At 48.5% G+C, this 14,897-nt stretch overlaps 1 protein-coding gene across 1 annotated transcript in view; it reads right to left on the reverse strand.

The window, feature by feature from the left end:
* Positions 1 to 251: 251 nt before the first annotated feature.
* The window catches only part of TENM2 (teneurin transmembrane protein 2), a 1,165,990-nt gene continuing 1,151,344 nt past the window's right edge, over positions 252 to 14,897 (reverse strand). The window contains exons 27-28 of the mRNA XM_045284698.1: positions 4,104 to 4,234; positions 252 to 2,396 (exon numbers count right to left, since the gene is read on the reverse strand). Of these exons, the coding sequence (XP_045140633.1) occupies positions 1,635 to 2,396; positions 4,104 to 4,234 (893 nt within the window). The 3' untranslated portion in view covers positions 252 to 1,634. The remainder of the gene's footprint in view (positions 2,397 to 4,103; positions 4,235 to 14,897) is intronic.

Consider the following 14,897-nt stretch of genomic DNA (forward strand, 5'->3'; position numbering starts at 1 on the left):
TCTTGCTGCCAATGAGTCAGTGTTGACTTTCAGTTCTCTGCTGTGGCTTTCCAAGACTGTAACTGTCTACAAGAGTAGAAAGCCCAGTCTTTCTCCGATGGAGCTGCTGGTGGTGTTGAATTGCCGACCCTGTGTATCACAACCCAATGCATAACCACTACACCAAGTATCCCCCAAGCACCCCCCAAACCAACTCAGCCTCTTTCTTGCTCATCTCTCGTCTCAAATCATTTCCACAGAAGACCAGTGTATCCACAGGAGTTTTAGAGACTTTATTTATGTATAAACAATTTAAACACTTTGCCATAAATTATCTTTGCCTGTCCCTAGTCTTTGCTTAGCAGCAAATTAAAATTAATATAAAAACTCGATGAACAATTCATACATGTATATTACAAAAAAGTTCCTGTACCAAAGTTCTTATTAGACTTTTTTTTTTGTTTTGTTTTCCGTTTTTTTAAAATTTTTTTTTTGTGTGTGTGTGGTTTTTTTTTTTTTCCTCTCCTCGTGACGGTTCATGTGATTGTCTCAGTTTCGGGACCAAACAAACACACTAATAATTTTAAATCTGAAACAGTGATTGTACCTTGCGGCACATGTATGTACAGGGTGATCTGAAGTGGTGCCCGTTAGCAAAAGAGTGCCACAATGCCACACCTCTACTGCAACTGATACCCACAAACTACGGAATCTAAACAGGCTACACCCTGTAACTGTGTATTACTGTCCACAATGGAATCTTCAAAGACAAAAGAGTATGAACTTTATCTGCAGTGAGTATAGCCACCATTTTGAATTACATTTTACACTCTGCGCTCAAATAAGTTTCCTCAAGCCAGACTAAGTGGGGCCCTGAGGGTTAGGTGCTGGGTGGTGTAATTTCGCGTGGGTTTTTGATATCGATTTCTTTTGTTTGCTTTCTCTCTCGTGCTTGTGTTTTGTTTGCTTGTTCTCTTTAAAAAGTGCTCACTCTTCCACGTGTATTCCCTCCCCGCCCCAGTCGCTACACACAAATCACCCCGGAGTCGTGTTGTCAATGCACCTATGTTTGCTTAAACGAACGTGTCTGAAGTCTTTGTCCAACAAAGCAGGCTGCGTGGCCCTCCGCTGCGCGGGGTCGCCGGCCGCGTGGGTGTCTGGCGTCGCTCACGTTGTCACCGAGTGAGGCGATGGGGTAGGAGGCCTCCTCAGGTTCATGTCCTCTGTCTGTTGGTCAGTGTGTTTGGTTATCATAGTCTTCTTATGGTGACGGGTTGTTTCTCGTAGCCCTTTTGGGCGTGTGCGTTGGCCTCTCTCTGTTTTTTTTGTTTGTCTCTCTTCTGTGTAGACCCAGAACAAGTGGGTCGGATGTCAGGGGAACTTGGGAACATGGTGTGTGTGTGTCTGTTCGTTCGTTCATTCCTTTGTTTTCGTTTTCCTCAGAGTGCTCAGCCAGGCTTTAGTCTACTTCAGGAGGTGGGGCTTCTCGTGTGGGCAGTAGCATTTTAACTCAAAAAATGTGAGCTTCCTTGCCACTTGGGATCCTAAAGCAGCCCGGCCTCGGTGCCCCTGTTAGGCTTTCGTCTCCTTAGGAGCGGAGACAACAGTGACTCCTGCTGAGCCATCCAGACGAGGGATGGCAGCAGGTGACTTTGTTACCTCTTTCCCATCTCATTCTGTCTTAAAAACTGGATGTTGCTGCTACTGTCTGCCAGCTCGGGGTACTGCTCTACAGGAAGGACGTAGTACCCCTCATAGCCTTGCACCCGCCCAGTACTCAGGAGCTGCTGCTTCTCGCCCTCCGTCCACAGGCGGCTCCCTTCTCTCCCGTCCCGGGCTTTCTGCTGCTCCTTGGCCCAGGCGGTGCCCAGGGCCCTTTGTCTGGCCTGGTCCAGGACGCGGGCCTTCTCTTCGTCCAGGGTGTCTGGGGTGAGGCCGTAGCGGATGCTGAGCAGCAGTGTGGAGTACTGGAACTCAATGTTGGTGAACCTTCGAGTCCTGCCGTTGACCAGCAGTGTGGGCTGCAACACGGTCACGTTCACGCCGCTCTCCAGCACCTTGCGGCCGATGGTGGTGCCCAGTGTGATCAGGTCGCCGTCAGCCGCGCCGATCTTCACAAAGTAGTGGGTGTCCTTGCCCTCGATGCTGTAGTGCATCTTGTCCAGGTAGTAGGCGTTGTTGAGCACCGAGGCCACCTTGCGGCTGTCCTCGCTGGCGAGGCTGGACACCCCGGTGGTCACTCGTCCTTCCTTGATGGCGAACATGATGCCTTTCCCGATGATGGGTGTGGTGGTGGCGAACCAGCGGCCCGCTTTCTCCCGGATGCTGGCATGTAGCTTTTTAGAAATGACCTGCCCTTCCAGTGCCAGGAAGGCTTGGTTGTGCCTCTCTGTCGTCTGCTGGACGCCTGTGATGAGCTGTGGGCACAAGGAGACAGAGGCGTGAGAAGATGGGCAGGCACTCATGAGAGGAGGGGCAGAGGGGGAGCATGGGGCTGTTGCGCCGAGGTCCAGGGTTGTGTCTGGGCTGGAACCAGCTCACCTCTGGACTCCGAGAGCCTGGCTAGCTGTGCGGTTCCTGAGAGTATTCCCACCTGCCCCCTCACTGTGCCACTAACCGAAAAGATGGAGGAGGAAGCCTACCACTTTGCTGATTAATGTCTGTGCATTATACACCTACCCTTTTAAGCAAGGGGGGTGCCCGGGGATGGGGAGCAAGCCACCCAGCACTTGGATGATTTGGCAGCTCTCTTGCATACTTCGGGAGGAGGAATAGCCTGACCTGAAGGGTGGGGTGTTTGCCGGGGCGGCGGAGACCCTCTGCTGCTGTGACTTAGGTTCTTTAAGGTGGAGGCTCTGGGTATGCACTCCCTTTCTTGAGTGCGATCTTGCTGAGCCTGGGTGGTGTTAACATGCGGAGTGGCTAACTGAAAGTTCAAGTACACTCAGATGTACCCTAAGGGAAAGGTCTGGTGACTTGCTCCTTAAAAGCCGACCATTGAAACAGAACTCATTTCTGATGGACACACGGAAGTGATGGGCTGCAAGGGCAGCCGGCAGTGTTGGAACTCCATCCGAAAGGCAGAGAATGGGCCCTGGGCTGAGACATGTTCATAGGACTCCCTGGGTGATCCGTGAACATGTGGATGTGCGAGAGGCTCTAGGCTAAGAGCTAATGGTCCCATGAGCCACAGGGCACATCCCCAGATGGGGAGTCAATCGCTTTGGAGCCTCGTCCTGGTTCACACAGGGACAAAAGCACCATTATCTCCTCGGCCTTGAGTCTTCCACTCACAAATTACAACTTATCTCAATTGGTGGTTGGGGGACAGGCTGGGATAATGGGAGAGGCTGTGTTTGGAAAGTAATGGCACTTAGATAAATGAGGGAAATGATGGCTATTCATCCACGGAGTGGTCCCCAAGGGGCAGGGCTGAGAGAACGCCATCCTCAATTACCCAGCCGCTCCTCCTTGCCTCTCTATAGTTACACAATCTGGACAATTATTCAGAGCAGCTGAGACCTTGCAGGCTTTTATCGCCCCAGCACCGGCTCTGCAGAAGGGGCTGAGAGGGACAGCCTCTGGAATACTGATGTCCGCTCCCACCCCGCAGTGGCTGGGCCTCAGCTGCACCCGCCTGGAAACTGACCACCCTTCAGTCATCACAGAGAGAGCCCGGCACTGATTATGTTCTCAAGACTCAATCTGTACACATTTGGGCCGTAAAATACAGAGGTTTTATGCAGGGCATAAAAATGTTCTTTAATGGGACAGAAACGGAAAACCACAGTTTTATTGCTCCCCATAAAAGCCTAAAGGGTTATGATCTTGTAGGCAGTACAGATGGTCGGTGGTTGCTGGATTTCTCGGTGCTGCTGTTAATCAACGAGTGACTCAAGGGTAGAGACGGGACAGATAATTTTTACTACAATTAAGGCAATCTTCGAGGCTGGGAAGACAGCATGACATTCTTTTTTCCAATGAAGCCATGACCTTGCATGCAGCTTTTATACCCAGCGCCGATGTCCCCTCATCTGCTGACGTCCCCTTGGCTCCCAGACAGTGAAGCTTGCAAGAGAGGACAATGACAGGGACTCGGGCCTGTGGCAGGCATGCCTGCTTACCTGTCCATTCTCACTTGCTTGACTCTCAGACAGTTCATAGGGAGGAGGCACGAAATACATTTTGGCTCTTGGAAAACCTGGGATTATGTTGCTCAGCTGAAATCCAAACATCACAAGCCAGCTTTTCACATCTGTGGTGGAAAAACAAAGGAAAGAGTTCTGAAATCAGGATGGATAGAAAGTAGGAAGAGGATCTTAGAGAAAGATAGATAGAGAGAAAATGAGTGGTGGGGTATGGGTGGGGGTTCCCCTCAGAGAGGGAGACCAGGGCTGGAGAATGTCTCCTGGTTCCAAACACACAGATTCTTTAGGTAGGCCATTCCAGGTTTGGTCGATAAATGACCACCATGCCCATTGTTAATGCCAGAACTAGAGTGAGATAGACTGTCCTTCAAATGCCCTCGCTCTGTTACCTGGGCAAGTTCCTGCAGCTCTCTTAAGTCTCTGCTTGCTGGGATGTGAGTTGAGATAATAACTGTACCTATCTCACACTGTTTGCTGTGAGGATTGAATGAGAAAATCCCCATCAAGGGCTTCTATTCCCTGGTACATGCACCAGTCAATGACTATGAACTCCTTCACTTGGCGAGCACATCAGGGCACCTACTATAGGCAGCGGCTATGCTAGAAGCAAGGGGCACTGCGAGCAACACAGTGGATAAGAGATGCTGCCCTGAGTAGGTGCTTCAGGGATGCTGGCTTACTCTGGGAAGGGGATTTCTAGAGCGTGACAGGTGTGGATTGGACAGTTTCTGTCACTGGGGTCCATGTCTCCAGACTCCACTTACCCAGAGAGGTCATGAGAGAGTTCTGCATACTCAGGGCCCAAGATTGAGTCCCTTGATTTGGAAATATTACATCTCTAATCCAGGCACACATTTTTGGAGTAAAACTGCCCCTGCCCAAGTTTCTTTCCTTGGTAATCGATAGAGAGCCTGGGCATCTGTACCTTCCAATCTCTGTAGCATTACCAACACCATCTGCCCAGAGTCCACCAGGATGAATCTCATTCTATGCCTTGTCCCTGCTTATAAAAGTTACCTTATTAGAGATTGAATGTGTTCCCATGAAAATATATGTTGAAGTCTTAACCCCTGGTACCTGAGGTTGTAACCTTGTCTGGAAATACAGTCTTTGACATGTTAACAATTTCTTTGGCATAAGGTTATACCAGAGAATGGTGGGTCTTTATCCCAACGAGTGGCATCTTATCAAAGAGGAACAGGCACAGATCAGGTGAAGACACTGTGTGAAGATCCATCTTTAAGTCAAGAAACACTAAGGATTGCCAAGAATCACCAGAAGCTAGGGCAGAGACATGGAATTATTTCTTCTGCAGAGCCCTCAGAAGGAATCAACATGGCTGGTTCTGTGGTTTGGACTTCCAGACCCCCAAATTAAGGGACGGCAAGTTTGCTTGACTAAGTTATCAAGTTTGTCTTATTTTATTACAGCAGCTCCAGGACACTAAGACGCACCTCAAGATCATGTCCTGAGCTGAAATATTTTTTCTTCTTTACCTCTCCCTCTCCCAATCTCCCCAAACTCTTCCACGGGCCCATTTGGAATTCACATGGACCATCCTCATGTCATTGACCTCTTCTCTGAAGATTTGTGTCCCTTCTTGGTCTTAACTGAAACCATCTCTACCCTGAAGGCACTGCTCTCTCTGCAGTCCCTTCAGCAGTGGCTACTTTCCTCCGATGACTATGTTAAATAACCTCTTACCTCAACCTTGTACATTCGACTCTGTGAAGCGTATTCCCCCGCTTCTTTTTCTCCCTTCACATAGTCCAGTGGAGCCAAAGGGGCTCTAGGGTCGCTGTGGGTTAGGTATTGAGCTGCTAATTGCAAAGTTAGCGCTTCAACCCTCCCAGCCATTCCCTGGTAGAAAGATAAGTCTCTCTTTTGTGTAAAGATTTACAGTTTCAGAGTTCTGGTATACCTATGGTCTCCGTGAGTTGGAATCTATTTGGAGGCAGTGTGCTTTTTTGGTTTTGGACCTGGAGATTCAAGCACTTGTTGTATCAATTATTGACCCCCAGGCCACTCACATGTACTTTCTGAAGTTTCGGCCTCTAGACCACTGTCATTCTATCCAACTCCGCTCCTGAATCAATTCCCAGGTGTTTCCTTATACAAGGGACTGGTCCTTCCAACATCTTCGACCTCCCCTCCTTGCAGGCTGGTTTCCCTTCTCACTTTCCTGGTCACACTCTGGATTTCATTGTCATCACCGGTGAAGGCAATCTCTCCATTACCTCAATTCCATGTAAACCACCCTTGACTACTGCCTCACCCCTTTCTAGCTTACTTCCTATTGTACCATGATAACTCCAACTCTTTGATTCAGGGATTTCTGTCACCCCCAATTTCCTTTTTCACTACCCCTGACGTCCTATTCTTGCCTCCCTTTTATCCAACACAAACTGTATAGCCAATCATTATAATCATTCCCTGTGGATACTCTCTGATCCCTTGCCATCTCTCACTTCATCATATTTGTGTGGCAAAAGTCTCAGTTTTGATTAAATCCAAGTCTTTGCCTCTGCCACAGTTTTATATGGGCAGCTAAATGTGGCTGGAGATCAAACAACAAACAAACATAACCACTCTGCCTGGCACTGCTACAGCCATCATGATGGGTCTCAAGTGTGCGGGCACATCGCACTGCCTTACTCTTGCTTTGCTTCTTCCACTCTCCTTGATGATTTCATATCTTCTCCTCTTTTCCTAAACCGCCACCATCTCTCCTGTTCTCTCTCAGCACCTGATGGTGTTTCCCATTCTCCTGAGACAACGGATGCAGCCAGAGGAGAATTTACTGGCTCAAAACTCTCTTTACATTTACTGGCCAATCAGCCGCTGTCCCCACCTTCCCTGCCTTCTTCCAGTCATTATAGACGAGCTGTTGAAGTTCAAACCCTCCATGGCACAGCAACCACTGACACTCATCTTTTCTTGCTCTCTCAAGGACGTCTTTCCAGCAATTCATTCTCCCACATCAGCAAACGCTCCCTCTCGTAATGGATCAATCCCATCAGCATGCAAACATGCTTCTAAGTCTCTTATAAAAACAACTCCTCTTGTCCCTACTTTTCCTTTTAGTTACCACCATGGCTCACTCTTCCTCTCGGGGAAGCACACCTCAAACGTGGACTAACTCTCGATGCTCACTGTCACCTCTTCCTGTTGTCCTTTGAGGCAGGCTTTGACTCTAACATTCCACTGAACAACTCTGGTCATGGCTGAACGACCTTGCAGAACGACCTCCATGTTGCCCCTTTTAATGTCAGTCTTGGTCCTCTTCTCAGTTAACCTATCAGGAGTGTTACTTCCCCCTTTACTGGATTTTCTGACAACATATTCTTTGGCTGCTGCTTCTACTTCTGGTAGCCACTCCTCACCTGTTTCTTCCTTATGTCCTTGACCTCTTGATGCTAGAGAATCCTGGGCCCCACCCATGAGTTTTTCCTTCTATTTACATTCATGAACTTGGTGATCTTATGCAGACTGGTCATTTAAATACCATTTACATGCTGAAGGCAGTTCCACACGTTGTAGCTTGATTCCTATGTTGATAACTTCACCCTTTCCCTGAACTATAAATGCATATACCCAGTTGTATCTTCAGCTTTAATATGCTCAAGATTGAACTTCTCATCTTCCTCCCCAAGCCTGCCCTCCCTTCCCATAGTGTCTGTGGCTCTCCCGTCGGCTTTCCTCACTCTCCACACCAAATCTATCAATAAATCCTTTACCTTAAAAAAACAAGAAACAAAAACAACCCAGTAAAGTAAAAGTCACATACATAAAACTAGCTATTCCAGCCCCTTAAAAAAATACATACTGAAGTATCGTCCACGGCATTCGCAATGTTCTGTAGCCATCACCCCAATCTGGATGCATGGATTAAAGTAAAGGGATTTAGCCAACAATTCTACTCGTAGGTATAGACTGCAGAGCACTATAAACCGATATGCAAACAAAATGTGCACAGGAGAGTGTCATCACAATGGACTCTCTGTGCCCATTAGCAGTCCTGCCTCCTGCGCCCCGCCCATCAACCCTCTGTCCACTGCCATTGCCATCCGCATGATTCTGACTCCTAGTGCCCTGCCGGGGAGAGTAGAACTGTTCCTTGGCCGTCTGAGACTCGGCATCCTGATGGTGACAGACAGTCTCATCTTTTTCCAGCAGAGTGGCTGGTAGGTTTGAAACACTGACTTATGGTTGGCAGCTCAATGCTTAACCGAATGGTCAGCTGAAGCGTCTTCTAAAGCCCCTGGCAACCTCTCATCTACTTTCTATCTCTACGGACTTTCCTATTATGGGCATTTCATATGAATCTAGTCAGATGAGACTTTCCCAGCTGTGTCTGGAACCTTTCACTCAGCCCGATACCGAGAAGGGTTGTGCAGCCATCACCAGTCTCCACTTTGGAAACTTTCCTTCCTTCTTGCGCCCATGCCGCTGTTGACTCCCCATTCCCCCTCCCCCCCGCCCTCGGTGCCCTCTGGCAATCACTAATCCAGGTATTGTCTTCATAAATACGCCCACCTGGGATTCTGAAAAACATGTATAACAAGGACCAAAACCAAAGAAAGGGTGCAGTAACAATGGCTGTATTAAGAGAGAAAGACCTCAATCTAAGAAAAAAGCTAAAACAAAAAACATTAAAAATTTAGGATGAATTCAAAATGGATCTAACGACAATTCCCCTTTACAGTGTTCTTTGTCTGCTATTAGATCAGTTCATGGTCCTAGACTATGGACAGTGGGGATTCACCAGGGACTCAATCCATATGGGGACCCGACAAATGGATTTTGGGCTTCTACTATAATCCACAGCATTCTGCAAACTGGGTGTTTAGCTTTTAGCCACTGGTACTGTTCCTTCTTCCAGGTTTGGTTCTTATTATACACAATCCTTAGATCACACAGGCTAGTGGGCTTCTTCATATGGACTTAGCGGACTCCTCGTTTAGATGGCTGCTTGCTTGAAACAAGCCTGTAAGACCCCAGATGCTGTTCTTTCGGATAACAGGGCACACTGGGTTCCTCAGTGTGCTTTGCAATGGCATTCATTATCTTTAGTGATCTCCTCATGAGGGTGAGCAGGACCACATCGCAAGAACTCACTGTCCTCATATTATATCAGACTAATATTTTCTAGGTTCATGCAGGTTGTAGTATAGACCAGGACTTCATTCCTTTCGATTGCCAACTCAGATTCAATTCACCCATCAGTTGACGGCCAGTTGGACTAGTTGGATGGAAGCTAGTTGGGTGCCAGTTTTCAGTTATTATGAATAATATTGCTGTGAACATTCTTGTGCACATTTTTGTTTGTATATTGGTTTATAATGATCTGCAGTCTATACCTAGGAGTAGACTGGTTGGTTAAATCCTTTTACTTTAAACCATCCAGAATCTGTCTACTTCTTGCCACTTTTCACTGCCTCTGTCCTGGTCTATCATCTCTCTCACAGACTCCTAACTAGCCTCTGCTTCTACTTCTGTGCTATCAAGCCCTCATCAGCATGGCCCCCAGAGACAGCGTTACAGATGGAGCACACCCAGCCATTTTTTTTGCTCAGATCATTCGATGACTTCCCATTTCTCTAAATGAAAATGCCCAAATCCTCCTAATGATCTGTCAAGATGCTCCTCCAGCTCCCTCTCAATCGCACCTTCCAATACTCTGTCCCCTTTTGCTAAGCTTCGGCCTCTTTGCTGTCTTTTGAACACACCAAGCACACATATGTTTCAGGGCCTTTATGTCTCGCTGCCTGCAGTGGTCTGCCCCCAAAGTATTTTTTTGGCTCTCGCAGCTCCTCCAAATTGTATTCAAATGTCACCTCCTCCATAAAGCCAACACTGACCATCATATTTAAAATCTGCCCCCTGTCCCTACCTTGCTCAGTCAATTCCTTGTGCCCTGCCCTATTCTTCTCCAAGATAATAATTACACTCTAATGTGCACGGTTATTTGCGCATTTTCCCCCCGGTTCTTTCCTTCCTTCCTTCCTTCCTTCCTTCCTTCCTTCCTTCCTTCCCTCCCTCCCTCCCTTCTGTCTGTCTGTCTGTCTTCTCCCTCAATCAGAATGTAAGCTCCAAACAAGCCATTAAAGAATTGGTTTTATTGATGGATGTCCCCTGGCACAAAGTGGGGGCTCTATAAGAAAGAATGAACAGATGAGCACTGTACACCCCTCACAAGCAGTGTACCTGACCAGTGTAAGCAAGGCAGGGGGTGTGCATCTGGTGCAAACAGCTGGAGGGGTTAAGGACTGTTGTGAGGCAGGAGCCGGAGCCCGTGGTCAACACATCTTCCTTGGGCACAGCCTAGTTTCTTGGGTGATTTGTACACATTTGTACACTATTATACACATCAGTGATAGCCCTTATAAATGAAGCTTAACTTCACTTTAAGAAGTGTGTCAGTCAATATTAAGCAGAGAGGAGCTTGGCTTGATTCCAGCAACCCCGTGTCCACAGAGCACCTACTGTGTGCCAGGAAGGGTCTGGGTGGTTCTTTTCCATGGAACGAAATTCTACTTTAACAAAGAAGCATTACATCACCACCAAGGACGGAGAAACAGAATCATCTGATGTAAACAGAAAATAGCCGTGAAATTGCAGTAAGGAAAACAAAGCAATGCAATTACATTAGAGCACGATTCTGCTAGCAGCTACACAGGGCTCTGAGACCTGCTCTCTGTTAAGGAGGGAGGCTGGAGGGCTAAAGAGGGGTAAACACAGACCAGCCCTGGTGGAGAACTTCTCCCAGACTGAAGTGCAAGCATTAAAAGAGCTTTGAAGAGGGAGTAACTTTCCCCTTCTGTGTTTCACTGTTATTTACTGCCTTGCTGATAAACCATAGAAAGGAGTCCTGATGGCACAGTGGTCAAAGCCCTTGACTTCAAGCGAAAAGGTTGGCAGTTCAAACCCAGCTGCTTTATTGGAGAAAGACGTGGCTGTCTGCTTCCGTCAAGATGCCAGCTCGGAAACCCTGGGGGGCAGTTGTCCTCTGTCTCATAGGGTCTCTGTCTGGCCACTCTGACTCAGAAGAGACTCCACAGCAATGGTATACATGCTATGTTAGTCATGTACAGCCCCCTGGTCTTTTACCAGGGACATGCAAGTATCTTGATATAGGGAATTCCAAGAAAACCAAGAAAGGTCCTTAGAAATTCTTTCCCATCGTGATCTTTTCCCTCCAAGGGGCTGTCCCTATCTATTCACGTACTCTTCGTGGGAGGGGGATAGGTGAGCCACGTAGGGCAGAAGGCACTCAATGGGGACTTCAGAAGGTGTGTGGAAAATGGAGTCGCGAGACAGTGGTTGCTTTCTAGGAACCGTTTAGAGCCCCCATGGGAAGCGTGAGGACGACTACGTACTGTACACTAACCATCGTGAAGATGGTGCAGGTCCGGGCCAACTTTGTTGTGTTGTCCGTGGCATACAAACTACAAACCCTTCCTCCTGAGACGTTGAAGCACACAGCGAGTCTCCTCCCCACTTCTGCACGAGACACTGGTGGCGCAGTACCCCGGCCCCCGGTCCCCCCACCACACACACGTTGTAAAGTCACTGGGGTCACCCAGCAACAGGCTCTCAGGATGTTCTGTGGAGAGGAAGCCCTTTCGGGAGGAGATGGAGAGGCGGCCCCCGGGGAGGGTTCATCCTGCCCCTCTCCCACGGCCTCCCAGTCTGCGAACGCACAGCACCTCCTCCTCTGCACACGCTGTCACAGCAGCATCTTCAGGTGTTAAGTGTAAATATGAGAAGTGGGTCATGTGAGAAGGAGGTTGTACCTCGCTTCTCATTGGGGAAATTAAATTCCGCAAAATCCAATGTTATGGTAACGTGAGCCCAAGGCTTGTAAGTCCAGGGACCCACTGGGGAGAAAGAGATGGGGACCGAGGTGGGACGTTCACCCGAGCTACATCTGGGAGGGTCACTGCATTCATACCAGGGGGCTTCAAATGCCATGATCTTTTAGTTCCATTTTCCTCCACCAACTTTTTACAAGCCCCTCATATGCAGTCTGTGGTTTTAGACTTGCCTCAGGGAAGCCACTCAGAGCGGAGTTTAAATCAGATGCTGGGTGCATCTAAGAGCATCTCCCTTGACCACCCCCCTCCCAAATTCTGCAAAGGCAGGACCTTGAATCCCTGCATCGATGACCCAGTTCTCAGGGTGACGCTGTGAGTGCCACAGTGGAGGTGCACCTAGGGGTTTCCGTGGCTGAATTTCAGGCATGATTCACCAGGCTTTCTTCAACCTGGGGGCCAAACGACCCTTTCACAGGGGTTGCCTAAGACCACCAGAAAACACATATTTTCGGTGGTCTTAGGAACCAAGACACTGCTCCTCTATCCGTCTCCAGTTATGAAGTAGCAACGAAAATAATTTTATGGTTGGGGGTCACCTCAACATGAGGAACTGTATGAAAGGGTCTGGGCATCAGGAAGGTTGAGAACCACTGTTGCAACATGCCTTTGGCTGGACTCGAACTGCCAACTTTTTAATCTGCAGTGAAGCATGTTAGCAGTTTGTACCACCCCTGTAGTTGCTGGTAACTGCTGTCCAGCGGGTCTCAGGCTTATAGGGGTCTCATGCTCCAAGGGATCAGACCATTGTGACACATAAGGTTTTCATTGGCTGACTTTTGGAAGTACATCATCAGGCTTTTCTTCCTAGTCTGTCTTGGTCTAGAAGCCCCATCAAAACCTATTCAGCATCACAGCAGCACCCAGGCCTCCATGATAGAAGGTTGGTGGCTGTGTTTGAGGCCATTGGTGGGGAATCCAATCTGGCCATCCTGCATGGAAGGTAGAAGAGTCTACCACTCTACCACCAAACCCAAACCCAAACCCAAACCCATTGCCACGGAGTCAATGCCGACTCACGGCAACCCTACAGGTCAAGGTAGAATTGCCCTTGTGGGTTTCCAAGACTAACTCTTTTTTTTTCTTTTAAAAATAACTTTATTGGGGGCTTGTACAATTCTTGTCACAATCAATACCTACATCCATTGTGCAAGACTAACTCTTTAGGGAGTAGAAAGTCTCATCTTTCTCCCATGGAGTGGTTCATAGTTTTGAACTGCTGACCTTATGATTAGCAGCCCAACACATTACTCATGACAACCCGAGGCTCCTTCTGTACCCCCAAAGCTGCTTATAAATAGCAAGCACATCCCTGCCATTTATTAGCCTGCACTCTGTGCCAGACACCTTCTCTCTCATGAATTATTTAATTTTCACAGCCCATGATGTGTGTGCGTACAGCACTACCAATTTGAGGACAAATAAATGGAAGCTCAGAAAGGTAAAGACAGTTTTCTGAGCAGCATAGCAAGGCAGAATTGGTGTGTTGGGACGTACTCTGGTGCTACTAGCAGCGGGGCATGGCCTGCGTTAGACAAGGCAGTCCTCAGGGTTGGGTTCACAGTTCCCAGCTGGCCCTGTGCATCCAGGATGCAGGCGTTTCCTTGCAAAGTTCAGGGTGATCCTAGATGAGCAGGTCATGCTGGTTTTTGGGGGTGGGAGTCTATCCCCAGGCTTTCTTGTACATGCTTTCCTTATCATATGACATGCTTGTCATATCATCAATCAATAAATTGGCAATATCTTCTCTGAGTAAATAATTGGTAATAGGGTGCTGTCTTGCAGCCCGTGAGTGGGCAAGGACTCCCTCCTCCCCACTCCCAGCAGCTCCTCTTCCGTGCCAGCCCAGGTGTTGTGGGCTCCCCAGCCTCTGCCTCTCCCCAGCACGCTCCATCCTGCCAGCATCCCTGGGAAGAGCGGGCCCTCCTCCAGAGTGCAGAGCTGCCACTCGCAGTTAGAGAGCTCTGTTTCCAAACAGCAGCAATTCTGCTGAGAACTGGAGAGAGGAAGTTCTGTTCTTTGTGTTCCTCCTGACTACATCTTAATTACCTCTGCTGCTTAAATTGTGAGCAGCAAGTTCAACCACTCTGCTAGTCTGCTAGTCTCCTAAGTGGCAAATTAAGGCTAATTTAGAAGTGGTTTAGAGAGTCGTCAAAAAGTAGAGGATGAGGATGATCTGGTGAGCTCTGCTGGGATCCACTTCCAGGGGTCAGCTCACCTACAGTGGGCAGCCGGAGTGGGCTGGTGCCTGGTTCAGTTCTGTTGTCTCCCCAGCCCTCTGCCCACAGGACCCACTAAAGACACCTGGCCTTGGGCTGCTTCTCAACACCACCCTTTGCTTTGGGTGCTTCTTAATGGCGTCTGGATGCAATTTTGTTGGACTTGGTTCAACTTGAATGGATTCCCATTTACTGAATCTCCACGAAACGCTGTAATGAGTTAAGTCATCTTGCTATGCAGAACATTTGGCTAATTTATATCTATGTATATCTTTCCTTTTTGGGAGGACGGGAAAGAAGCCGAGGGGGTTGAGGGAGCCCTGTGAGTGATTTTGTTTGGGCGTTGGCAGTACAGCTGTGTACTTAGCTTGCTCTGTGACTTTTTTCTTTCTTTGCTCTGCTGGCTGATTCATCCCCGAAGTGTCCGCCCAGAGATAAGCAGCCAGGACTGGGGGAAGCTGGTGTTGGGTCAGGGAGGAGTCTGCCCTATGTGGCAAGGACAGCCATCCTCTGCTTGCCAGTCCCGTGCGCTCTCCCTCCTCCACTGGACAAAGTCCTCTGCTCAGTGCCCACCTCTTCAGGAAGGCCATCCCCTGAGCACCCTAGATAAAAGAGCCACCCACCACTCTCAGGCTAACTCCGTATCCTATTTTATTTCGCTCCACAGAAATTATTAT

The sequence above is a fragment of the Echinops telfairi genome, unplaced genomic scaffold, assembly GCF_000313985.2.
Source record: "Echinops telfairi isolate 266 unplaced genomic scaffold, ASM31398v2 ScPeMD7_7469;HRSCAF=8507_0, whole genome shotgun sequence".
In the NCBI taxonomy this organism is placed as follows: Eukaryota; Metazoa; Chordata; class Mammalia; order Afrosoricida; family Tenrecidae; genus Echinops; species Echinops telfairi.